Source organism: Hemitrygon akajei, chromosome 7 (genome assembly GCF_048418815.1).
Source record: "Hemitrygon akajei chromosome 7, sHemAka1.3, whole genome shotgun sequence".
Lineage (NCBI taxonomy): Eukaryota > Metazoa > Chordata > Chondrichthyes > Myliobatiformes > Dasyatidae > Hemitrygon > Hemitrygon akajei.
The window spans coordinates 174,221,528-174,249,256 of NC_133130.1; the positions used below are offsets into that span (position 1 = coordinate 174,221,528).

Sequence of the window (27,729 nt, forward strand, 5' to 3'; positions counted from 1 at the left end):
AGCCATGTCCTGTTGTACTGAGCAGTGGTGCCCTGGGGAAGAGGCGCTGGCTGTCCACTCTGTCTATCCCTCTTAATATCTTGTACACTTCTATCATGTCTCCTCTCATCCTCCTTCTCTCCAAAGAGTAAATCCTTAGCTCCCTTAATCTCTGATCATAATCCATACTCTCTAAACCAGGCAGCATCCTGGTAAATCTCCTCTGTACCCTTTCCAATGCTTCCACATCCTTCCTATACTGAGGCGACCAGAACTGGACACAGTACTCCAAGTGTGGCCTAACCCGAGTTTTATAGAGCTGCATTTTTTTGTGCATTGCTCTGGATTTCCAGCATCAGCAAAATCTCTTGTGTTAATAATAGCATTTGATTAGGGCTCCTAATCATATGCTGTATGTGCATTCTAGCCTTTAGTAAATTATGAACCAGGACACCCAGACGGCTGTGCGTCTCAGAGCTCTGCAGTTTGATTGAAATTTCATTCTCTTTTATCAGCCTTGCTTGCTTGTATAACATTCAAGTAACATTAGCTTGGACACCATTTGAGAGATTATCGAACTGGTCATTAAAATTACTTTATTGAATGTGGTGCCATGATGAATGGTGGTACATTGAGTGGAACTGCTGAATGGACAGGGATGGAGTTAGGGTATTAATACCGTGCTGATTCTATCGTATTGACTGCGCGGGAGTTTGATGAATGGCTTGCTTGGGGAATAGTGCAGCAAAGACATTAGGAATGAACAGCAGTTTTCCATCTTGTATTATAGGCTTCGTATTGCCTTAAACATTTCATAGAGTCATAGATTACTACAGCACAGAAACAGGCGTTTTAGCCCATCTCGTTGGTGTGAGCTAATCTTCTGCCTATTCCCATCAAACTGCAGTGGGAAAATATCCCTCCAAACCCCTCAAAATATATTTTAAATATTACAGTTGAGCCACTCCTGCTCGCATCTCTGAGTGAAGAAGATCCCCTTTAGATTTCAACTTTCACCTCAAGCCTATAACCTAGTTCTAGTCTCAACCACAAAATGCTGGCAGAACACAGCAGGCCAGATAGAATCTATGGGAGGAGGTAGTGACGACGTTTCAGTCTCAACCAACCTGAGGGGGAAAAGCCTGTGACTATTCGTTTGTTATGTGCCATGTTGTTTGACTTAGGCAATCATCGTCTCCATAACCACGATTGCTCTTGGCAAATTTTACTATAGAAGTGGCCTTTCAGAATCAGGTTTATTATCACCAGCATGTGACATGAAATTTGTTAACTTAACAGCAGCAGTTCAATGCAATACACAATCTAGCAGAGAGAGAGAGAAAAAATAAAAACAATAATAAACAAGTAAATCAATTATGTATATTGAATAGATTATTAAAAATGTGCAAAAACCGAAATACTGTATTTTTTTTAAAAAAGTGAGGTAGTGTCGAAACAATAGGTGCAGAAGTAGACCATTCGGCCCTTTGAGCCTGCACCACCATTCTGAGATCATGGCTGATCTCATCTACTATCAATACCCGGTTCCTGCCTTGTCCCCATATCCCTTGATTCCTCTATCCATAAAATACCTATCTAGCTCTTTCTTGAAAGCATCCAGAGAATTGGTCTCCACTGTCTTCCGAGGCAGTTCATTCCAGACCCCCACAACTCTCTGGGAGAAGAAGTTTTTCCTTAACTCTGTCCTAAATGACCTACCCCTTATTCTCAAACCATGCCCTCTGGTACTGGACTCTCCCAGCATCTGGAACATATTTCCAGCCTCTATCTTGTCCAATCCCTTAATAATCTTATATGTTGCAATCAGATCCCCTCTCAATCTCCTTAATTCCAGTGTGTACAAGCCCAGTCTCTCTAACCTCTCTGCGTAAGACAGTCCGGACATCCCAGGAATTAACCTTGTGAATCTACGCTGCACTTCCTCTACAGCCAGGATGTCCTTCCTTAACCCTGGAGACCAAAACTGTACACAATATTCCAGGTGTGGTCTCACCAGGGCCCTGTACAAATGCAAAAGGATTTCCTTGCTCTTGTACTCAATTCCCTTTGTAATAAAGGCCAACATTCCATTAGCCTTCTTCACTGCCTGCTGCACTTGCTCATTCACCTTCAAAGTCCCTTTAGGAGTCAGATGGCAGAGGGGAAGAAACTGTTCCTGAGTCGCTGAGTGTGTGCCTTCAGGCTTCTGTATCTCCTACCTGATAGTAGCATTAAAAAAAAGGGCATGCCCTGGGTGCTGGAGGTCCTTAATAATGGATGCTGCCTTTCTGAGACGCCGCTCACTAAAAACATCCTGGGTACTTTGTAGACTAGTGCCCAAGATGGAGCTGACAAGATTTACAACCTTCTGCAGCTTCTTTCGGTCCTGTGCAGTAGCCCCTCCATACCAGACAGTGATGCAGCCTGTCAGAATGCTCTCCACGGTACAACTATAGAAGTTTTTGAGTGTATCTGTTGACATGCCAAAACTCTTCAAACTCCTAATAAAGTATAGATGCTGTCTTGCCTTCTTTATAACTACATCAGTATGTTGGGACCAGGTTAGATCCTCAGAGATCTTGACACCCAGGATCTTGATGAGAGCTGCTCACTCTCTCCACTTCTGATCCCTCTTTGAGGTTTGGCATGTGTTCCTTTGTCTTACCCTTTGTGAAGTCCACAATCAGCTCTTTCACCTTACTGACGTTGAGTGCCAGGTTGTTGCTGCAGCACCACTCCACTAGTTGGCATATCTCTGTCCTGTACGCCCTGTTGTCACCACCTGAGGCACCATTGCTGCCTTCTGGGCAATGATTTCACAAGACGGGTGATCCCGGCCATTATTAATTCTTTGCAGAGATTTGTCTGCCTGGTGTCGGTGGTCGCATAATCCGGATTTGTGGTATGCACCAGCTGCTCCTGTGGCTTCACATGACCCCGATCGGTGGAGGGGGCTAAGCAGGTGCTACACCTTACCCAGAGGAGACCTGCAGGCTAGCGGGGGGAAGAGCACCGTGCACCTCCTTTGGTAGAGACGTATATCCACCCTCTGCATCAATTTATCCTGTCTATTCCCCCTCAGAATTTTGTATACCTCCATCAAATCTCCCCTCATTCTCCTGTGTTGCATTTTAGTACGTTAGATGTTACCGCTAGTGGTGAGTGTCTGAATTTGGGCTCTCTGTTGATACCACTGCTGTCATCAAATTCCCCAAGGCTCCCAAATAGAACTGGTTTTTAATTACAGTGTGAGGAAAGCAAATTAATATAATAAAAGCTAAATGCATTGCAAGCTTTGCATGCAAGGCATCTTCACGGTTGTGTTCATCTTCCACATTTTCCGTTTTGTTCCTCTGTAGGGGATTGGCAAAGTCAGTGGTGTTGACACTGAATAATAACAAACAAATAAGTGCTTATTGATCTGAGCAATCGAGACACTTGTTTAATGTTGAATAATTCTAGGTGGGAGTAGGCCAAATATACGGCGCAATTCTCTGCTATCGATTTGCATTTAAATCAAAGACCAAACAGGCATGGGAAATGTAACCTGAAACCCTTTGCTCACCTTGTCTCTTTATTTGGACTGTTAATTTGGGTGAGTAGAGGCCAGACAGCTCAGCAGTTTGGGGTAGGGAGGTTAAACGTTCAAGTTATGAAATGAAAGCTGGCCTCGGTATTAGTGATGTTAGGGTGTATAGTACATATTAAGTTCAACAGTAGCCATTCAGATTTGAATGTGGATTGCAGAAAGAATTTAAGATGCAGCTCAGAACAATGAGTTTTCTGGAGCTGCAGGCTGGGTCAGTTGTAAATGAAGAAATACTCCATTTAGACCTCGGATACCTGTATAGGCATGAACGCAGACCAGAGTCAGTAGGATTAGAATTCATTTTGTGCATCTGGAGGGTGCGTGCAAAGAGGGAGGTGTTTGGAATCTGTATGTAATTCAAAGGAAGCATTGTCGATACATTGTGGCTGAGGAGCTGTCCTGCTATTACCTTTGATTTTTAGCTTATAAAAATGTCATGTTTTATTGGGTCGAGTTGGCTTCTTCCAAGCATGTCTCAATGTGATGCCTGTTGATCATTTTTGCTGAATAAGACACTTCTACACCCATTAGCTTCAGTGCCTCTGTGATGATCTTATCCACAGTTACAACAGTGACTATGAAGCTAAGAAGGAAATCAAGGATCAACTTCATTCGCCATAAACATTTACATGTACTAATAATTTGCTGTGGCTTGTTGGTCAGAACTCAACATGCCACAAAAAATCATTCAACAATTAGAATTATATAAAAATGAAGTTAGAGTTTAAAATATGGATATGGAATAAAGTGAGCATAAATACCAGCTTGTATTTACAATATAAACAACATCACAAAAAGTGGTTTGAAGTGTTTACAGCGCAGTACTGGGGGGTGGGGGGAAATAACTAGAGTCGTTGATCTGATTAACTGCCTAGGGAAAGAAACTTTTAAAATGGCATGAAGGTTTTTGTTTTCATGGCCTTACAGTATTTTCTATTCTTGCCCACTTTTTTGGCCTAGACACATACAAGTCCTGCAGTCATGGTAGCCTGCAGTCAATGACCTTTTCTGCTGACCAGACAGTTCACTGTAGTTTTTGTATATCGTGAGAGGATGCCGTACCAAACCCGACAGTAATGACTGATGTGAGGATGCTCTCTAAGATTGGAGTGTAGAATTGCACCAGTATTTTCTGGTGAAGCTTTGCCAACTGTCGCAAGAAGTCTCAGAACTTTTTTTGGACTTGCCTTTTGATGACTCTATCTCCACAGATGTGTTGACTCTGCTCTGACGTATTACCAAAGGAAATCGATACAGGAGCAATCTCAGATAGATAATAGTTATCAGATTTGCTGGCGATACCCATATCTTGTGAATTTTATATATATACACAACACACTAGTATTTCTTGAGTTGCAGTAATGCACTGGTACAATAAAGACAGCTGATCACACAGAAATTTTGGTTGTTGAAACTGCAAACAATGATCTTGGTTACAGAAACAAAGACATACGGATCCAGTGAAGGATGGAAAAATCTGTCATTCTGGCAGGGCCTGAACATATAAATTACATCGCACACAGCAATTTTACATGACTGGCGTGTTGGTTTGCTGTTTCCAGAACGTATTCAGATGTTCCTTTTGTTTAAAAATAAAATAGTCTCATCGTTTTGCAAGTTTCTTCAAGCCAGCAGTTCTTCACAGCCACCTCATCAGTTATTCCCCGTCTCTATGAAAATTCTTATAACATCAATGGAGTTACCCTGGAGGAAAAATTATCTTCGGTCACTGTACATAGTGACTTTGTAAGTGCATTGAAGCAAACCATGAATGCCGCCCATCGTGACTATCTTCTGGTTGCTAATGGATACCAGTGACAGAAGGCGTCAAAGCATGGCCTGGTGTTTGCATCTAACAACCAGCTCAGACGGAACTGCAGGACTTGACTGATCTCCTGACATGCTTGACAGTGAGACTGAGCATGATGCGAGCTGCATTGCTCGTTTATGTCTTTTTCTGAAGCTGCGAGCTGTGAATCAACTATCCCTGGATCCCAACGACTCTGTGAATCAAGCATGAGCAAAGATGCCGTGGTTGTTGGAGTCATAAACGAGGCTATGCCCTTCGGCCCAGCCAGTCCATGCTGACAAAAGGTGCTCATCTAAGCTAGTCCCATTTACCCACAATTAACACATATCCCCCTATCCATTCATCTAATTGTCTTTGAAATGTCAATCTGCAGTAACATGCAAAAGTCTTAGGCACATATATATAGCTAGGGTGCCTAAGACTTTTGCACAGCATTGTGTTTGTCAACGTGGAGCAGGGAGTGAGTTTGTAAATCAAAGCAAAGGATTTTGGGGATAGTGAGGGTAGAGCCCTGTGGGAGGGGTGTGAGAAAGGTGGCAGAGAAGGAGTTGCCAAGGTGGGGAAGGGGGTTGGCACAGATGCAGACACACCCATCCCTGAGACACCAGGCAAGGTTATTTGATTCCAAATGATTTGTTGATCATCACAGAATGTCTTTCTGGTGCTTCCCACTGCCACTCCTCTCCCTTCCCCCTTTTCCAGCCATGATTCCCTTCTCCCTGCCACCTTCCCATTCTTGGCCCCAACAGAGACCCATATCAGAATCAGGGATTTGTCATCACTCACATACATCATGAAATTTATTTTTATTTTTGTGGCGGTAGTACAGTGCTATATGAAAATCACTACTGTGCTGTACAAAAAATCTTAGGCACTATATATATATTCCTAAGACTTTTGAACAGTACTGCACCTGCCTTGACTACCACCTCTAGTAGCTCTTTCTATGTACCTACAATGACGGAAAAGCTTTGCCCCTCAAATTCTTATCAAATCCCTCTCTCTGTGCCTTGAGTTGTAAAAGCCTAAAAAACCCCGAAGATGCAGGGAAGTGCTTGTCAACTTCACATCTGGAGAGAAACACTTAATAGCTTGAGTCAGTCACTGGTTAAGTTCAAGTTTATTTTGCACAGGGTATAAATGCCATGAAAAATCAACTTTCTAGAGAGACTGGAGATGGCAGATGCTGGAATCTAGAACAATCTGCTGAAGGAACTCGCTCATTGGGTGGAGGGATGTCTGTGGGGGGAGGGGGGCAGAAAGATTGTCGATGTTTCAGCTCAAAATGCTGCGCAGGATCTGCAGCTTTCACCTGGGGCCTGGGTTCCTAACCCTTTCTTCTATGCTGTGGATGCCAGGTTGGGAAGCCCTAGTCTGGGGTATTTTTTCCCCTCCATTTATGCATTTTGTAGCTGGCCGGTGGCGCAGTGGCATCAGCGCCGGTCTTCGGAGCGAAGGCTCCAGAGTTCGAATCCGGCCGGCGCCCTTGCACGCTTTCCATCCGTGCTGGGTTGAGCGTCGAGCTAGCAACTCGGCCTCGTGAAAATAAGAAAGCCTGCTTAAAAAAAAATGTCGTCGTTACGGCATCCCAATGACTCCACTCAGAGTTAAGGGCTTTCTTCTTTCTCTTCTAAGCACTTTGTAGGTGCAAGAGCCCATCAGATATTTTGGGAGGTGAATAAAACCAACCAACCAAATCCTATATCCTGATTTGTCTCTAACCTGTAGGTTCTGGTGCTTTCAATCCCTATCATTACTCTAAGTGCACAGCAAATCCACCAACCTTTTTGAGTTCTAGACCTACCCATTCCTTGAGTAAAAAATAAAATGCCACCCCTACTCCCTTTTAGTTTCCAGTTACTTTAAATCTTAGTGCACAGTTCACTGACATCTAGAAATGGGTTCCTGTCCTTCATTCTGCTTTTCATTCCTGGGCCTCTTCAATTCTCTCTTATAACCAAAATACTCTAATCCTAACCACGTCTGTCTAAATCTCCCCTGCATCCTCTCTAGTCCAAGCTTCATGGTGTGTGGTGACCAGAACTATACAGTGCTTCTACCTTGAATTTTTATATTGTTCTAGTATAATTCTTCTGCCACATATCTTGTCTGGAGTTACATTTCTTAGTAGTTTCTTGAGAAGAAACCATCTTTCATCTGAAAGGAAGCAAGATGAAATTATTTATGATTTGTAGTTCAAAATGCCAATTCTTCAAGTTGACATTTCTAAACATTGAAAGTGAGGAAAATTTGCATATGGAGTCCAACAGTACTTTAGGAATGAACTAGTCAATATTTCCACAGTCCATCTTCATATTTGATAAATGGTGTTATATAGAAGCACACGGTGGTTTTCAACTTGGCACGATTAGTAGAGCTGCTGTCTCTCAGAGCTATGGACCCAAGTTTGACTTTGAGCTTGGGTTCTGTGAATGTGGAGTTTGGGTATTCTCACTGTGACCACGTGGCTTCCCTCTGGGTGCTCTGGTTTCCCCCTACATCCCAGAGGCATATCTACAGTTGGCTGCCCAAGTGTGTTAGGGGAGTGGTAGAATCTGGAGGAAGTTGGTGAGAATGGGGATTAAGAACTGGATGAATGTAAGGTTAGAGCAAATGGTTGGATGATGGTCAGCATCGACTCAGTACTTTGAAGGGACTGTTTCTACAGTTCTAGGATTTTATGACTTGGAAATTGAATAACAATTTTAAGCTGGAATTGGCTCCATTCTCAAGAGTGCTGCCATTTCTTCCATATTTTCAAGGTCTTTGATGATATTTGACACATCAGCATCAACGTACATCATTGCCAAACATCTGGGTGCTAGCTGGTCCTTCTCTATCACAATTCTGCAGGAATCCTTCAGATTGTACGTTCTCCTCTTGGCTGTGTGACAACTTGCATAGTGGTAAATTTTTGCCAGTTGCAGAAAATGGCTCAACTTCATTTCGCTGCTTTCTTCTGTCAAAGAGATCTGCAGGAACTGTGCAATATACTCTATAATCTGTTCGTGTGTCCTGAGCTCGTGGTGAGTGTACTGAGGCTCTGTTTTGTCAAGTGCACCATCTTCTGGGCTGGTTGTCCCATCCCGTTGTTGAGGATCTGTTGCTGTTTGCTGCTGCACTGGGTTTCCTTCTCCCATTTCTCTGTCCTCATTTCCAGGTGTGTCTCCTTCATCATTCCGTGACCTTAATCTGGGATTGCTTCCCTGGCTTGTCTCCGAGTTTGGGCCATCCAGGTTCTGGAGCCTGCTTTTTCTTGTCTCTGTCCTTGCCACCAGTGAGTTCCATTCTCCCTGTTCCCCGCCATCTCTGTTGGTGTTGGACTTTGGAACAGCAATAATGAGTTGCCACTGGTGGTCTCTCTGACTCAGCCAGATTTGATTTGTGGCCAAATCAAATGTGTCGTTATCGTAGTAGTCGTCTTTCACAATGACCTCGTCAACCAGCGTGGCTCCCAACTGTTGGAGTTTGATTTCGGATTCTTCATCCAACCAGTAGCTCTGCTCGACTCTAACTCTATGCATGGCCTCGGTGGTCCTGTTTACTACCTGGAGGGCTGAGGGAAAGAGGTAGAAACAGTTAGCTAAAGGAAAGTGGCATGCTCTAATTTTCTAATAACAAGTACATTCGATATGACATATTGGTTGCAAGCTTGATCTTGGCCATCAAGCAAAAGGCCAGCAGTATTATAAAGGATCCCACTCACCTTGCTTATGGACTGTTTGTCCCACTCCCATCTGGAAAGGGGCTGTGCAGCATCCTCTCTAGGACCACGAAAATCAAAAACGCTTGCTTCCCCCAAGCCATCGGGCTGATCAGTGCCTCCACCATTAATCCACAGCACCACTACATCAACATCAGCCACTCCTCAGGCACCTCAAAGCACTTTACAGTTACTTATACGTTGTGTTTTATAGGATTGCTTTTATTGCTTGTTTATGCTTTAATGTTTTTTTTTATATGGTGCAGCAACAATAATTTTGTTCCCTGTGTACTTAACGAACAATCTTGAATCTTCGGTTCACGTTGTTGCTTTTGAACGAGACTAGCCGTGCTGGAAGTAGGTGTTTCTGGTTTGTCCACGGTGGTTTCTGATCTTGTGCAGCGACAGAGGAAGTGTTGCAATTATGTGCATGCTTCTAACCAACCTGCTTGGTCTGAGGTTGGGATCTCTCTGGGTGGTTGGCGGGAAGGAAGTGGGCGCGGGAACGTGGGGATCCTGGTGCTCGAGGTAGTTTCGGAAGATGGAAGTGAGTCACAGCAATTGCATCACTTTGGAAGGCAGGAGGAAAAGAATGACACATTCGACATTGACAGTGTTTCAGAACTTATTTACTATGAAGGTGACTGTCTTCTATTTGGTGTGTAGTAGGGCTTTCTTCTGGCATTCATGACCCTAAATAGAAATCGGTGCAGAATAAAACTGGGAAATCACCCAGGTTGATGTAAAATCCTGTTCAAAGTAACTTTACTATCAAAGCGCCCGTATGCTACCTTCATTTTCTTGCAAGGAAAAGAAACACAGGTATGTTAGACTTTATGGAAAACTAGGCCATGGAGCAGTAGATCAGTGCTTTCCAGTGAGGAAAAATCCCTTGCTAGAATCTCGTTTTCCAGTGACTAAAACGATATTGGTGTGCAGTTATGCCTCTTAGCCCTGACATGTCTTTTAGACTCACAAGAAAGCTGATTTGGTCTTGCTGCATCTGACGCCGAATCGAGGGAGTTTTAAACTTTGGAGTTAATGAAAACCAGAGTTTTAGATCAGTCACAGTTGTCCGTGCAGTAGTTGGCGTTTGTCTGCTACACATATTGAAGATGCAATTAAAATCTTCACAGAACAAAGTTTTTTGTGGTTCCATGATGAATTGCAACATGAATGGATATGGCAATCTTTTTACACCCTTTTGCTCCAGTCCTGTTTGTACCTAAGCAACAGCTTAATTGAAATGAAAATTGCTTTTGCCTATGACGTACTATTTCAGTATCCATGGTAATCGTGGCAATGGTCACAATATATTCGATTGAAAGCAGTGAATTAGCTGACAGCTCAATTGGAGGACACCTTCATTGAAGTACTGTGCTCTCTGTGTAGTCTACCTAAAGAAATGATACCGCGCTGTAACATTTGTATTACCTGGATAATCTGCAAGTGTTCTGGATAGACTTGTCTTGACCATCTGACAGTGTAGATAACGGCCTTTGGCAACTTCGGCTGGTGTTCATGCAGACTATTATCTGTTCAGGTTGAGTCTCGTGTCAATGGCAAAACCTGGGACACTTCCTCTTAGTTCATACCCTTATATTAAAGGCTCGAGGTTTGCCACCAATCAGCCCTCTACTTCCTCAAATGTCTAACTGCCTCTTTCGTAGGCTTGACGAGTAATGAGTCTTGTTTCCTAGATTCTAGTTACAAGTACTGCTGCCTAGCAACTCTGTTGAGTAAGGTAACCCAGTATGTTTATAGATACCCATGGTCGACAGAGTGTAGATTGATTTATCAGTGGTGGCATTGTTCAGCTAGCATTGTTTGTTGTTTGCTTGTAATCGTGTCAGAATCAGGTTTAATATCACTGGCATACAGAATGTTGTGAAACTTGTTTTGTGGCAGCAGGACAGTGCATTGCATAATGATAAAAGTAAGGGAACAAAAGCTGGCGATATAGTGTACACGGGTTCATTGTCCGTTCAGAAATCTGGTGGTGGAGGGGAAGAAGCTGTTCCTGAAACATTGACTGTGCATCTTCAGGCTCTTGTACCATCTCCCTGATGGCAGCAATGAGAAGCAGGCATGTCCTGGTAGATAGGGCTGCCTAATGACAGATGCCTCCTTTCTGAGTCATGGCCTTTTGAAGGTGTCCTCAGTGCTGGGGAGGCTGGTGACTGTGATGGAGCTGGCTGAGCTTGCCACTTTCTGATCCTGTGTGGTGGCCCCTCCATGTCACTGACAGTGTTGCTGTTATTCTTGCCTTGTCTGATATCTTACCTTTTTACCACCCTCCACATTCCTGCAAGTGAATGAGAGGGGCTTTGGGAGCATCTCCAGTTCTGGCTGGGGTAGTTTGCAGAGCAAGCCATTGAAGGAAGAGAAGAGAACAGCTGGGAAGCTGTTAAATTGAATCTCCAAAGGATGGAAACTGCCATTAACAAAAGAGTACAAGACACAGGAGCAGAACTAATGCAACGATTCTGCAGATCCAGAGCAACACAAACAAAATGCTGGAGGAACTCAGCAAGTCAGACAGCATCAACGGCGAGGAATAAACTGTCGACATTTCAGACTGAGATCCTTCATCAGATCATAAGGCATGGAGCAGTGTGAGGCCACTCGGTCCATCGAGTCTGCTCTGCCATTCCATCACGGCTGGTTTACTATCCCTCTCAAACCCATTCTCCTACCTTCTCCCTGTAACCTTTGACACCCTCATTAATCAAGAACTTCTGCTTTAAATATGCCTAATGATTTGGCCTCCACAGTTGTGAATTCCACAGATTCACCATCCTCTATCTGAAGGAATCTCTCCTCTGTTAGAACATAGAACATACAATGGCGCATACAGTACAGGCCTTTGCTCTTCGGGCAAAGCCTGAAAGATTACAGAGTTACTGTAGACTTGCTTATGTAAAACTTGCCCCAGCATCATCTTTGTTTGCGCCCTTCCCCACAGATATATTTTTAAGACTGGTAGAGATTTGTTTTTTTGGATAAATATTAACTCCCACACTCTTTAACAGAGCCCAGCCGAACTTTGTGCCATCTCTTTGAAAGTGCATGTCCATTGCATTCGCCCTGATGCCGGAATCTGCTGTGGGGCGTCTCTCTGCAGTCCTGAGACTCGACCTCTCCAGCCACTGGAGGTGATTGAGTGAGGCACAGGTCCAGGGGTTCTCAAACCACCCTCTTTTAATTAATTATTGTTATTTAAAAAAAATTATTTAGCGCTTCTGCATGGTAATAGGTCCTTTCAGTCCATGACTCCAGCTGCCCAGTTAACCAACTAGCCCTAACATGGACGTCTTTGTAATGTGGGAGGAAACCAGAGCACCCAGAGGAAACCGGGGAGAACGTGCAAACAGATTGTGGTGGGAAATGAACCCAGTTTGCTGGCACTGTAAAGCATTGTTCTAACCGCTGTGCTACTGTGCTTCCCATTTATCCAATGGTGACCTTTGAGAGTAACTGGTTTAGAAATTGCCTCCATGTTAAATACTCAGTATACTGGTTTGATTTTAATGGTAAAGTAATTCAAATTTCTGTACAGATGGGATATTTGGCCGCTCACCAGTGGTGGTCAAATGTTTTTATTTTCCCTGTGATTGTGGTTAAATCTCAGGCACCCAAGGTATTTCCCCAGGTTTTGTATTGTAGGGAATTCTTAGAGATAATAATCTGGAGGCGCGATCACGTCTCTTGGTAAAACATACGGCGGCTGGTATTCCCAGGTAGTTCCTCTGTCCTGGTGCAAGGTAGGCCTTGTCTTGGATCTGGCTTTTCCAAACTAGTATCAGCAGCACTAGATGGGAACTAGCATTTCATAGAAACATAGAAACATAGAAAATAGGTGCAGGAGTAGGCCATTCGGCCCTTCGAGCCTGCACCACCATTCAGTATGATCATGGCTGATCATGCAACTCAGAACCCTGTACCTGCTTTCTCTCCATACCCCCTGATCCCTTTAGCCACAAGGGCCATATCTAACTTCCTCTTAAATATAGCCAATGAACCGGCCTCAACTGTTTCCTGTGGCAGAGAATTCCACAGATTCACCACTCTCTGTGTGAAGAAGATTTTCCTCATCTCGGTCCTAAAAGGCTTCCCCTTTATCCTTAAACTGTGGCCCCTCGTTCTGGACTTCCCCAACATCGGAAACAATCTTACTGCATCTAGCCTGTCCAATCCCTTTAGAATTTTATACGTTTCAATAAGATCCCCCCTCAATCTTCTAAATTCCAGTGAGTACAAGCCTAGTCGATCCAGTCTTTCTTCATATGAAAGTCCTGCCATCCCAGGAATCAATCTGGTGAACCTTCTCTGTACTCCCTCTATGGCAAGAATGTCTTTTCTCAGATTAGGGGACCAAAACTGCACACAATATTCTAGGTGCGGTCTCACCAAGGACTTGTACAACTGCAGTAGAACCTCCCTGCTCCTGTACTCAAATCCTTTTGCTATGAATGCCAACATACCATTTGCCTTTTTCACCGCCTGCTGTACCTGCATGCCCACCTTCAATGACTGGTGTACAATGACACCCAGGTCTCGTTGCATCTCCCCTTTTCCTAATCGGGCACCGTTCAGATAATAATCTGTTTTCCTGTTCTTGCAACCAAAATGGATAACCTCACATTTATCCACATTAAATTGCATCTGCCATGAATTTGCCCACTCACCTAACCTATCCAAGTCACCCTACATCCTCTTAGCATCCTCCTCACAGCTAACACCGCCGCCCAGCTTCGTGTCATCCGCAAACTTGGAGATGCTGCATTTAATTCCCTCGTCTAAATCATTAATATATATTGTAAACAACTGGGGTCCCAGCACTGAGCCTTGTGGTACCCCACTAGTCACTGTCTGCCATTCTGAAAAGATCCCGTTTACTCCCACTCTTTGCTTCCTGTCTGCCAACCAATTCTCTATCCACATCAATACCATACCCCCAATAGATAGATAGATAGATACTTTATTCATCCCCATGGGGAAATTCAACTTTTTTTTTCCAATGTCCCATACACTTGTTGTAGCAAAACTAATTACATACAATACTTAACTCAGTAAAAAATATGATATGCATCTAAATCACTATCTCAAAAAGCATTAATAATAGCTTTTAAAAAAGTTCTTAAGTCCTGGCGGTTGAATTGTAAATACCGTGTGCTTTAAGTTTGCACACTAATCTCCTGTGTGGGGCCTTGTCAAAAGCCTTTTGAAAATCTAAATATACCACATCCACTGGCTCTCCCCTATCCACTCTACTAGTTACATCTTCAAAAAATTCTATAAGACATGATTTTCCTTACACAAATCCATGCTGGCTTTGTCCGATGATTTCACCTCTTTCCAAATGTGCTGTTATCACATCTTTGATAACCGACTCTAGCATTTTCCCCACCACCGATGTCAGGTCTATAATTCCCCGGTGTCTCTCTCCCTCCTTTTTTAAAAACCAACAAGTACAGGCCCACAGCCTTGAAACACTCCTCATACATGAAATTTTTCATTCTGGTCAACCTCCTCTGAACCCTCTTTGATGCCAGCACATCTGTTCCTAGAAAAGGGACCCAAAACATTTTCTACTCTGTTTAATGTCAGATTCTGCTTCTGATGATGTGTATTTCTTAGAGTGGAGACAGAGACTGCACACGCTCCAAACCTGGTACAACATAATAAGTGCTGGAGGTACTCAGTAGGTCTGGCTGCATCTGTGGAGCGAAATGGAGAGCCAACGTTTCAGGTCGAGAGTCTTTATCTGAGTGAAGGGCCTTGACCCGAAGTGTCGACTGTCCAGTTCCCTCCCTAGATCAATATACACCAAGTGCTGGAGGAACACTGCAGGTATGGCTGCAACTGTGGGGAGGAATTCATGAAACGTTGCTGTAGAAAAGTAGTATCCATAATCAAAGATCCTCACCACCCAGGCCGTGCTCTTTTCTCTCTGCTGCCATCAGGTAGATAGTACAAGAGCCTCAGGACTCGCACCACCAGGTTCATGAACAGTTACTACCCCTCAGCCATCAGGCTCCTGAACAAAAGCGGATAACTACACTCGTTCTATTTCCGGTGTTTGCACAACCAATGGTCTCACCTGAAGGAGTCTTTATCTCGTTATTTATTGCGATTTATTTTATTTGCATTTTCACAGTTTGTTGTTCATTGATCCTGTTTACAGTTACTGTTCTATAGATTTGCTAAGTATGCCTAGGGGAAAAAGAATCTCAAGGTTGTATGTAGTGACGTGTGTACTCTGAAAATAAATTTTACTTTGGACTTTGAATAAACAGTCAACGTTTCGATCGAATCTCTTTATCTGATCTGGAAAGGAAGGGGGAAGAAGCCAGACTCTCAAGCTGGGGGGAGGGGAAGGATTACAAGGTTAGCAGGTGATAGGTGAGACCAGGTGAGGGTGGGGGAGAGGGATAAAGCAAGAAGCTGGGAGGTGATAGGTGGAAACGGTAAAGCACTGAAGAAGGAGGAGCCTGATTGGAGAGGATAGTGGACATGGGAGAAAGGAAATGAGGATGCTGCCGCCTGATTTACTCAGTTACTCCAGGGCTCTTTATGTAGAAACTGTGGGAATATGATAGAGGGAGAGGGATAAAACATAAGATTTCTTTATTTGTGTTGTGTATTCTCAGGACAGTGGCTATCATAACCATATAACCATATAACAATTACAGCATGGATACAGGCCATCTTGGCCCTTCTAGTTCGTGCCGAACGCTTACTCTCACCTAGTCCCACTGACCCGCACTCAACCCATAACCCTCCATTCCTTTCCTGTCCATTTACCTATCCAATTTTACTTTAAATGACAATACCGAACCTGCCTCTACCACTTCTACAGGAAGCTTGTTCCACACAGCTACCACTCTCTGAGTAAAGAAATTCCCCCTTGTGTTACCCCTAAACTTTTGCCCCCTAACTCTCAACTCATGTCCTCTTGTTTGAATCTCCCCTATTCTCAATGGAAAAAGCCTATCCACGTCAACTCTATCTATCCCCCTCATAATTTTAAATACCTCTATCAAGTCCCCCCCCTCAACCTTCTACGCTCCAAAGAATAAAGACCTAACTTGTTCAACCTTTCCCTGTAACTTAGGTGCTGAAACCCAGGTAACATTCTAGTAAATCTCCTCCGTACTCTCTCTATTTTGTTGACATCTTTCCTATAATTCGGTGACCAGAACTGTACACAATACTCCAAATTTGGCCTTACCAATGCCTTGTACAATTTCAACATTACATCCCAACTCCTATACTCAATGCTCTAAATGCTCTATCATGGTTGCCATTTTTGCCCTCCTCACAAGGACAATTGATCTATATTTTGCATTGCTACTTTGAACACAATTTACTACATTTCGTATTAGAATTTGGCTTCAGGCAGTACTGTAATGTATAGAGTGGAACAATTTTTTAAAGCCTCAGTGGTCACAGCGGTGGCGGGGTGTAAATGAGTGTTCACAAGATGAAGTGTGAGGTGCTCCTTCCCTCCACGAGCCCGCGTGTCTCCGCTGGACCTGCTCAGCTCCCCCCACCCTGATCGTGGTAATGTCAAGCCAAGAGAGCTGGTGGTGGATGGTCGTACGAGCAGCTGGTGAATATCACCAGTCCTGGTTATGCGAACCACTGTCGCCAGACAGACAATCTCTGAAGAGTATTGATAATGGCTCGGGTCACTCGTCTTGTAAAGACACTGCCCGGAAGAAGGCAACGGCAAACCACTTCTGTAGAAAAAATTGCCAGAAACTATCATGGTCATGGAAAGACCGTGATCACCCACATCATACGACATGGCACATCACAAGTGAATGAATGATCACAAAATTGCAAGGGCCGTGCACAAGTGTGCCATCCAATTGAGTTGTGAATGTGTTAACTCCATTGATAGTTGAATTCAGATCCTGAGAGAAAAAAAATAATCATCTTGTCCTGAGAGGGTGGAAAATTTACTTCTGTATACTGAGAGTGCAAGCAAATCACAAGCACAGGAGTGTCTACACAAGGTGACTGACGGGAAATGATATTGTGCTGGGGATTGAGGTTGTGAAGGGGTCAGCTGGTGGCTGGGGGTGTTGATCAGCCTTACTGCTTGGGGGAAGTAACTGTTTTTGAGTCTGATGGTCCTGGAATGGATGTTATGTAGCGTCCTCCCTGATGGGAGTGTGACTAACAGTCCAGGAGCAGGGTGGGTGGGTGGGATCCTTCATGATGTTACTGGCCCTTTTCTGGCACCTCTCTCTATATATGTCCTTGATGGCGGGTAACCCATTCAATTCAAGTATAATTGTCACTCATCCATACATGAATACAGGCAAATGAGGCAGCGTCACTCCAGGGTCAAGGTGCAAAACACAGTACCACTAGTCACACACGGTATTGCGCACACACAAGAGAAAGCATCATCACTATCGTGGAATTAGAGTCCCAAAGCTTGTGCCCGAACACTGGGGGGTGGGAACGGGGGGTGCGAGCGCAGTGACTCCAGACTGGAGGTGTTGCATACCCTCGACCTCAGTGTGACACCGCAGGTTGAGGCCCAGCCCTGGCATATACAAGCACGTATAAAATATTAGTAAAACCACAACAATACAAATGTATATGTACACAGTCTAGACCCCTCAATCCATTTGAAAGCAGAACTGCGCCATGCCGCCCCTGGTGGAAAGCACCGAGTACTGCATCATAAACCCCAATTTTGCCCATTCCAATTTTATATGATTAGTAGCTGTTATATAAAATGATCGGTCACTGGTGGACGAGTTCTCTCTTGCAGTAACTCTAGTGCCAGCACCCCCCCCAACCCCCCCCCAACAGCTGTGCGCTTTGAGTGTTGAAAGTACGTGTAGACTTGGTGAGACAGCCTTGCAAAATTAAAGAGAATGAAATCTTTCAGCTGCTGTTGTGATGTCACTGTTACAGAATAATGCTCTCGTGTGATTCACAGAGCAACTTCTGACTATTCTAAAGCCAAATTGGAAGGAAAACGAACAAATTTGCATGCAAGACCGAAGCATGGGCAGGTGGACGCGCTCCAGAAGGATATGTAACGCTTGCCTCTATTTTGTTTCAGAGCTGTAAGAAGTTTTCTGCACTTGATTAACAGCAAGCTGTTTCCCAATCCTTGCCAACACAGCAGTTGCCCAAACCATGCACGTGTAAGAGCAAAACAGAAATATGGGTAAGTGCAAATATACTATTCATTTAATTAGGTCTGTAAATACTGATAAGCGTACAGATAACTTCTTCGTCTTGTTATCTCTCTTCAGTGCCTCACATTTAAAACAAACCACTTTCGTACAGTGTCAGTGGCACACTGAGGAAACGCCTTTCCCAAAATTGAGGCAGTCTCTGTTAACATAAAAGCTTCCGTGGCAGTATTTTAAATGGTTGCTATCATAGCGTAGTGATTAGCACAACACTATTACAAATGTCACTCCACTCTTTAAGAAGAAAGGAAACAATAGGCCAGTTAGTCTGACCTCAGTGTTGATGTGAAGATGTTGGGAGTCAATTGTTAAGGATGCGCTTTTGGGGTACTTGCAGGCACATGATAAAAAAGGCAATAGTCAACGTGGTTTCCTCAAGGGAAAATCTTGCCTGACATATCTTTTGGAATTCTTTGAAGAAATAATAAGCAGGATAGACAAAGGAGAATCGGTTGATGTTATGTACTTGGATTTTCAGAAGGCCTTGAAAAGGTGCCACACGAGGCTGCTTAACAAGCTACGAGTCTGTGGTATAACAGGAAAGATTCTAACATGGGTAAAGCAGTGGCTGATTGGCAGGAGGCAAAGAGTGGGATTAAAGGGAACCTTTTCTGGTTCCACAGGTGTCTGTTGGGAACCAATTCTTTTTACGTTATAGTGATTGATGATGGAATTCATGACTTTGTTGCAGATTTGCAGATGATACCAAGATAGGTGGAGGGGCAGGTAGTTTTGAGGAAATAAGCTACAGAAGGATTTAGACAAATTAGGAGAATGGGCAAAGAAATGGCAGATGGAATTCAGAATTGGGAAGTGTATGGTTATGTACTTTGGTAGAAGAAATGAAAGGGTTGACTATTTTCTGAATGGAGAGAAAGTACAAAAATCTGAGGCACAAAGGGATTTAGGAGTTGTTGTGTAGGATTCCCAAAAGTAAGTTTGCAGGTTGAATCTACAGTGAGGAAGGCAAATGCTATCACAAACAAGAGAAAATCTGCAGATGCGGGAAATCCGAGCAACACACACAAAATGCTGGAGGAACTCAGCAGGCCAGGCAGCGTCTATGGAAAAGAGGACAGTTGACATTTTGGGCTGAAACCCTTCGGCAGGAGTGGAGAAATGAAGCTGAGGAGTAGATTTTAAAGATGTGGGGAGGGGAGAGAAACACAAGGTGATTGGTGAAACCTGAAGGGGGAGGGATGAAGTAAAGAGCTGGGAAATTGATAGGTGAAAGAGACAGAAGACCATGGAAGGAAGGCGATGGGCAGGCAAGGAGATGAGCTGAGAGAGGGAAAACGGGATGGGAAATGGTGAAGCAGGGTGTCGGGGCACATTACCAGAAGTTTGAGAAATCAATATTCATGCCATCAGGTTGGGTGCGAATGAAATGCCAGCATTCATTTCAAGAGGACTAGAATTTAAGAGCAGGGATGTAACGTTGAGACTTTATAAAGCACTGGTGAGGCCTCACTTGGAGTATTGTGAGCTGGTTTTGGCCCCTTAGCTTGGAAAGGATGAGGTGAAACTGGAGAGGGTTCAGAGGATGTTCATGAAAATGATTCTAGGATTAAATGGCTTGTCATACGAAGACTGTTTGATGGCTCTGGGCCTGTATTCACTGGAATTCAGAAGGATGAGGGGTGACCTAATTGAAATCTAATGAATGGTGAAAGGCCTTGATAGAGTCGATGTGGAGAGGATGTTTCCTGTGGTGGGAGAGTGTAAGACCGGAGATGCAGCCTCAGATTAGAGGGGTGTCTCTTTAGAATGGAGACGAGGAACTTCTTTAGTCAAAGAGTAGTGAATCTGTGGAATTCATTGTCACGGGCAGCTGTGGAGGCCGAGCCTTTATGTACATTGAAGGCAGAGGTTGACAGATTCTTGATTCATCAGGACATGAAGGAATACAGGGCGAAGACAGGAGAATGGGGCTGAGACGAAAAATGGACCAGCCACGACAAAATGGCGGAGCAGACTTGATGGGCCAAATGGTCTAATTCTGCCCCTATATTTATGGTCCTATTACAGCTTGGGCCTTTCAGAGTTCGTTCAATTCCAGCATCATCTGTAAAGAGTTTGTATGATCTGCCCTTGACTGTGTGGGTTTCCTCTGGGTGCTCTGGTTTCCTCCCGCATTCCAAGGACGCACCATTTAGTAGGTTAGTTGGTCATTATAAATTGTACTGTAGTTAGGCTAGTATTAAATAGGTGGGTTGCTGGATGGTGTGGCTTGTTGGGGCAGTAGGGCCTGTTCTGAGCTGTATCTCTAAATAAATGAATTAAGAACTTTCCTGGATTGATAATCCATCTTTTTTGTATTCCAGTGCTGCATCAGCAGCCTTTCTCCCTGCCACCAACCAAATACTCTCTCCAAACTTTCATCCACTGTGATGAAGTGTTTTGAGAGGTTGGTGCGAAACCTATCAACCCCTGCCTGAGAGGTGACTTGGATGCACTCCAATGTGCTTACCATCATAACGGGTCAACAGCAGATACCATTTCATTGGCTCTTCATTCGACCCTGGAGCGTCTAGACAGTGAAGGTGCACGTATCAGGATGCTCTTTATTGATTACAGCTCGGCAGTCAATCATCCCTTCAAAACTAATCAATAAGCTTCAAGACCTGGGCCTTAATACCTCCTTGTGCAGCTGGGTCCTCAATTTCCTCACCTGCAGACCCCAATCAGTTTGGATTGGCAACACCCTCTCCTCCACAATGCTGTGTGCTTAGCTCCTTTTACTCACTTTACACTTATGATCATGTGAGTAAGCATAATTCCAATGTTATATTTAAGTTTGCTGATAGCACTTTTGTCGTTGGCCAAATCAAAGATGGCGACAAATCAGCATATAGGAGGGAGATTGGAAATCTCGTTGAGTGGTGCCTCAACAACCTCTCACTCAATGTCAGCAACACCATTGTGCTGATTCTTCATCTCAGGAGGAGGAGACCAAAAGTCCATGACCTAGTTCTTGCCAGTGATCAGAGGTGGAGTGAGTCAGCAACTTTAAATTCCTGGGTATAATCATTTCAGAGACTCTGTCTTGGGTGCAGCATGTAGATGCCGTTATGAGGAAAGCATGACAGTGTCTCTGCTCTGTTAGAAGTCTGCAAAGATTAGGCATGTCATCTAAAACTTTGACAAAATTCTATAGATGTGCGGCGGAGAGTACATTACAGCTTGCTGTGGAAACACCAATGTCCTTGAAGAGAAAATCCTACAAAAAAAAATACATATGGCCCGATCTACCATGGGTAAGGCCATTCCAACCATTGAGCACGTTTACACAAAACACTGTGAAATCAACATCCGTCATCAAGAACCCCCACCATCCAGGCCATGCTCTCTTCTTGCTGTTGTCATCAGGAAGAAGGTACAGGAGCCTCAGGACCCACACCACCAGGTTCGGGAACAGTTATTGACTTCAGCCCTCAACTATTAGGCTCTCGAACCAGAGGGGATAACTTCACTTGCCCCATCACAAAGGTGTTTCCACAACCCATGGACTCACTTTCAAGGACTCTTCTTCACATGTTCTCCATATTTATTGCTTGCTTGCTTATCTATCTATCTATTTATTTATTTATTTATTAATTATCATTTAATTTTTTCTCCTTTTTTTTGTATTAGAACAGTTTGTTGTTTTCTTTTGCGTATTTGTTGTTTGTCTGTCCTGTTGGGTGTGGCTTTTCATTGATTCTATTGTGTATCTTGTACTTGCTGTATTTGCCTGCAAGGAAATGAATCTCAAGGTTGCTTGTGGTGGTGACATCTATATACTTTGATGATAAATTCACCTTAAACTGTTAATTCTACCCAGAACCGTAATCAGTTTTATTATCACTGAAATAGTACAAATAGAAAGTAAAATAGTGAAGTAGAGTTCATGAGTTCATTGTTTGTTCAGAGATGCGACGGCAGAGGGGGAAGAAGCTGTTCCTACAATGTTAAGAGCGTGCCAGGAGGCTCCTGTACCTCCCCTCTGATTGTAGTAATGAGAAGAAGCCATGCCCTGGGTGATGGGCGTCCTTAATAGTGGATGCCATCTTTTTGAGGCATTGCCTTTTGAAGATGCCCTTGATTCAGGGGAGGCTGGTGCCCATGATGGAGTTGGCTGAGTTTACAATCCTCTGTGGCTTTTTCCGATCCTGTGCAGTGGCCCCTCCATACCAGACAGTGAATGCCCTCCACAGTACATTGTATAAAAAAAAAAAAAATTGAGTGGGTCTTCAGTGGCATCTCCTCCAATCTCCTCAAACCCCTTATAAAAATAGCTGCTAGAGTGCCTTCTTTGTAATTGCATCAACATGTTGGGTCCGTGGTAGATATGCAGAGATGTTGGCATTTCATTCCCGGAATTTTTTTTGGATAATGCTTACCAGGAATAGGTGATCTCCTGTTGATCCAGTTGCCTGGTTAATCACTTCTCCACAAAGCCTTAGAAAGTAGGCATCATGATTAATTTTCCTGATGTGAGGTTGACTTTGTCTGGAGCAATCATTGCTTTCCATCTGAAGATGTCCGCCATTGAGAGCTGAATCTCCTCAGAGAATGGCTTAAGGCATTCGAGTTGCAGCTCAATGACCATTGGCTCATGCAGGAGACCGAGGAAGTGATAGATAGGAGCTACAGGGAGGTAGTCAGCACTAGGCTGCAGGAGGCAGCTAACTGGGCGACTTTTAGAAGAAGGAAAGGAAATGGGCACCCAGTGCAGATACCCCTGCACTGTTCCCCGAATATAAGCATACCAATTGGATACTGTTGAGGGGGAACAACCTACCAGGCGGGAACTGTAGCAACTGGTCTCTGATACTGAGTCTGGCTCTGTGGTTCAGAAGAGAAGAGAGGTGAAAAGGACTACAGTAGTGATAGGCGATCCCATGGTCAGAGGAACAGAGACAGGATTCTGTAGATGTGATAGAGACATCCGGATGGTATGTTGCCTTCCAGATACCAGGGTCAGGGATATCTCTGGTTGCTTACACATCATTCTAAGTGTGGGTGGGGGGTGGTGAGCAGCCAGAAGTCTTGGTACATTTTGATATCAATGACATGGGTAGAAAAGGTGAGGAGGTCCTGAAGAGAAACTTTAGGCAGCTCAGTAGAAAGCTGAAAAGAAGGACCACCAGGGTCATAATCTCTGGATTGCTGCCTGTGCCACACCCAAATGAGGGTATGAATAGGATGATTTGGCAGATGAATGTGTGCCTGAGGAACTGGTGCTGGGGCAGGGGTCCAGGTTTCTGGACCATTGGGATCCCTTCTGGGGAAGGTACGAACTGTACAAAAAGGACGGGTTGCACCTGAACCTGAGGGGGACCAATATCCTTGCGGGCAGGTTTGCTAGAGCTGTTTGGGAGGGTTTAGGCTAATTTGGCAGGGGGATGGGAACCATAGTGATAGGGCTGAGGATGGAGTAGCTGGTTTACAAACAGGCAGTGTGGAGTGAGATTGCTAGCACAGAGAGGCTGCTGATGGGACAAAATTGTAGTCAACGGGATGAGTAGCAATGTAGAAGTGGGACAAAATGGAAAAGGGTGATAAATACAGAACTGAAGGTGCTATACTTGAACGCATGTAGTATATGGAATAAGGTAAATTAACTTTTAGTGCAGTTATGTATTGGGATGTATGACATTGTGGGCATCACTCAATCGTGGCTGAAAGAAGGTTATAGCTGGAAGCTTAACATCCAATGATACACATTGTATTGAATGGACAGGCAGGAAGACGGGACGGGTGGTTAAAAAAATGAAATGAAATCAATAGAAAGAGGTGATATAGGGTTAAAAGGAGTAGAATCATTGTGGGTAGAGTGAAGAAACTGCAAGGGTAAAAAAAAAACCCCTGATGGGGGTTATATATAGACTTCCAAATAGTAGCAAAGTTATGGTGTACAAATTACAATGGGATCTACAACATTCATGTCAAAAGAGCAATGTTACGATAATCATGGGGGATTTCAATATGCAAGTATTAGGTTGCTGCTGGATTTGGGGGTTGGGTTGGGGAAGAGTTTGTAGAAGGCCTACAAGATGGCTTTTTTAGAGCAGCTCGTTCTTGAGCCCACTAGGGAATCAGCTGTTCTGGATTGGGTGTTGTGCAAAGAACTGGAATTGATTAGAAGGCTTAAGGTAATGGAACCCTAAGGAGCCAGTGTACGTAATATAATAGAATTCACCCTGCAATTTGAGAAGGAGAGGTAAGGTCAGACGTATCAGTATTATAGTGGAGTAGAGGGGATTACACAGGCATGAGAGAAGAACTGGCCAAAATTGATCGGAAGGGAACACTAGCAGGGATAGCAGCAGATCAGCCGGGGTTTCTGGGAGCAATTTGGAAGTTGCAGGATAAACACATCCCGAAGAAGAAGTAGTATTCCAAAGGCAGGTCTATTGCTGAGTGGCTCACTGTGGCAGGTGGATAGGCCTCTCTGCCCCGTGTGGTGTCCCTCTCTTTTGATGAATGTTACTGATATTGTAGGATGGTATTGTGTTTATGGACTGTGGACCTTTTCAGACTTACGGTTTTTATGTTCTGTTTTTTTTTAAAATTACCCATTCCTTTTCCGTTTCATTGTGTGAGGAGAGGGTGTTGGGGGTGATGTTCTGTTAGTTTTTTTTCTGCAGGGGAGGGTTTTTTTGGGGGGGGGTCTATGTTCTTGTTCTGTTTGTGCAGGGGAAGAGGGTTTTGGGATACCGTTCCTTTTTGTATTGGGGGGGGGTTAAGTTTGATGTTTCCCTCTGAACAACTTTCATATTTTTTCTTTGTTTCGTGGCTATTAGGAGAAGACAAATTTCAGAGCTGCGTATGGATACAAGCCTTGATAATAAACGAAGCTTTGAAAGGGTGTACTGATATTAGAGAGGATTCAAAAGGAAGTTCACAAAAATGATTTCCAGACTGAAAGGCTTACTATATGAGGAGCGTTTGATGGCTCTGGTCCTGTACTCTCAGGAATTCAGAAGAATGAGGAGGTTCTCATTGAAACCTATGAAATGTTGAGGGGCCTCGACAGAGTGGATGTGGAGAGGATGTTTTCTATGGTGGAGATTCTAAGACCAGAAAGACACATAATCTCCCAGTATTTGGATGACCATTTAGAATGATAAGGAGGGATTTCCTTAGCTAGTGAGTGGTGAATCCTTGGAATTCGTTTCCACAGGCGCCTGTGGAGGCCAAGTCATTTGGTATATTTAAGGCAGAATTTGATACATTCTTGATTAGCAAGGGCATGAATGGATATGAAGAGAAGGCAGAAGACTGGGGCTGAGAAGGAAATGGATCAGCCATGATGAAATAATGGAGCAGATGCGATGGGCCAAATGGCCTAATTCTGCTCCTATTTCTTAAAGTCTTATAGACATCTTCAGATGTTAATGTCTCAAAAAGGAGGTATCCATTATTACGAATGCCCATTACTCAGGACATGCTCTCTTCTCATTATTACCATCAGGGAGGAGGTAGAGGAGCCTGTAGATACATTCTAATCATTTGGTTCCATTGAATTCCTTCCATCTCTATTCCATTTGTCCATATTTTCTCCTTAGTGAAAGATTTAGTTGACATCAGACATGGTTAACTGTTTTGTGGAGTCTACTTTAAGATCTGTGATATTCAACATCATCCTGCCTTCTCGATGTTTTGAATATTTCAATGGTATTTTAAAGTTGGCTGCCTAGCTTTCAATTGGATAGACAGGGAAGTAGGTTTGCTTTCATTTTGTGCCTTTGGCCTAACAATGGGGGATGATGAAGGGTTCCTTTTCAAGAAACATTTAGTGATTTGCCCTTTTTCCATCACCTTGTGACTCCTACAGTGCATTTCAGCCTCTTGAGCAGGCGTTCCCAACCTGGAGTCCACAGACCCTTTGCTTAAAGGCGTTGGTCCATGGCATGAAAAACGTTTGGAATCCCTGCACTAGCACAACTTCTGATGTTTTTAAACTTGTGATACAGGAAGCATTGCAGCCAGTTCATGCATAGCAGTCCCTACCAATTACAAAGTGACACTGACCTGGAGACACTCCAAACTACTGTACACATCGGAACATGCCCGAAATGCTCAGCAGGTCACGTGGTATCCATGGAGGAAAATAGCAAGCTCTAATGAAGGGTTGCTGACTACCAGGTTCAGGAATAGTTATTATCCTTCAACCGTAACGTTCCTGAACCAACGTGGATAATTTCACTTTCAACAACACTGAACCGATCTCTGAACACAACTTACGGACTCACTTCAGAGGACCCTACAACTCATTTCTCAGTAGTATTTATTCATTTATTGTCTTCACACAGATTGTTTCCCTTGCATATTAGTCGCTTGCCAGTTTTTCTTTCATTCTATTGTATTTAAGACCATAAGACCTGAAGATATAGGAGCAGAATTAGGCCATCTGGTCCATCAGGCCTGTTCCACTAATTCATCATGGCCGATTCATTTCCCCCTCAGCCCCAATCTCCTCCCTTCCCCCTGTATCCCTTCATGCCCTGACTAATCAAGAATCTGTCAACCTCTGCCTTAAATATATCTAATTTCATTGTTCTACTGTGAATGCCTCCAAGAAAATGAATCTCAGGGAGGTATAGGATGACATACAGGCACTTTGATAATAAATTTACTTTGAATCTAAGACATTATCTCTGTTTCACTTTCTATGTATACTCACCGACCTGCCAAGAATTTCTATCATTGTTTCGAGTCTTTTCTAATTTTAGATTTACGTTGTCTTTAAGTTTTATTTTTGGTTTTCCATTTGTTATTAAGCTGTTGGTGGTTCTGATTGGTCGAACAAACTATTTGTGGTGTTGGTTTTTGGTTTGTTGTAGATACAGTGGAAAGTTTGTCTTGCATTCTGTTCACACAGGTCAGATCATTGAGGAAGAAGTGGACTCTAAGCAAGAGTGAGGAGTTGCTCTTTGGGAGGTCAAATGTAAGGGGAAAGCATATAGTTAATGGCAGGACTCTTAATAGCTTGTATGTACAGAGGGATTTTGGGATCCATTGAGTTGTAGAGTGTTGTAGCACAAAAATGGTCTTTTGGCCCATCTAGTTTATGCCGAGTTGTTACTCTGCCTAGCCCCATCGACCCAGACTAGATCATATTCCTCCATTCCCTTTCCTATCCATGAACTTATCCAATTTTCTCTTAAAGGTTGTAATCAAACTGGCAACCACCACTTCTACTGGAAGCTTGTTCCACACTCCCACCACCCTCTGATGGAGGAAGACCCCCCCTCAGCTTCCACTTAAATATGTCACTTTCACCCTTATCCTATGACCTCTGGTTTTAGTCTCACCCAACCTCCGTGGAGAAAGCCTGCTTGCATTTACCCTATCCATATACCCCTCATCTAGGGGTGCATTTCTCCTGTCTATGCCGTCATCTGGGAGTGGTATTTTTGTGGCATTTATTTAG

The 27,729-nt window shown here is 43.7% G+C and overlaps 2 protein-coding genes across 7 annotated transcripts in view; one reads left to right on the top strand and one right to left on the bottom strand.

The window, feature by feature from the left end:
• ralgps1 (Ral GEF with PH domain and SH3 binding motif 1) overlaps positions 1-27,729 on the top strand; it is a 726,899-nt gene that overhangs the window by 106,660 nt on the left and 592,510 nt on the right. For 4 of the 5 annotated variants that reach the window (XM_073052641.1, XM_073052645.1, XM_073052642.1 and 1 more), the window contains exon 2: positions 18,173-18,280. The exons of the other annotated variant lie outside the window; for it this stretch is intronic. The gene's annotated coding sequence lies outside the window, so the exon portion shown is untranslated. The remainder of the gene's footprint in view (positions 1-18,172; positions 18,281-27,729) is intronic. 5 annotated transcript variants of the gene reach the window in all.
• LOC140730108 (uncharacterized) lies at positions 6,271-10,722 on the bottom strand. 2 transcript variants are annotated; one of them, XM_073050243.1, is made up of 2 exons: positions 10,516-10,722; positions 6,271-8,934 (listed from the first exon to the last, which is right to left on the bottom strand). In XM_073050243.1, exons 1-2 carry the CDS (start codon positions 10,556-10,558, stop codon positions 8,084-8,086), a joined length of 894 nt encoding a protein of 297 aa, XP_072906344.1. In that variant the 5' UTR covers positions 10,559-10,722; the 3' UTR covers positions 6,271-8,083. The 2 variants fall into 2 exon arrangements, with proteins under 2 accessions (XP_072906344.1, XP_072906345.1); XM_073050244.1 differs by lacking the exon at positions 10,516-10,722 and adding an exon at positions 9,085-9,178.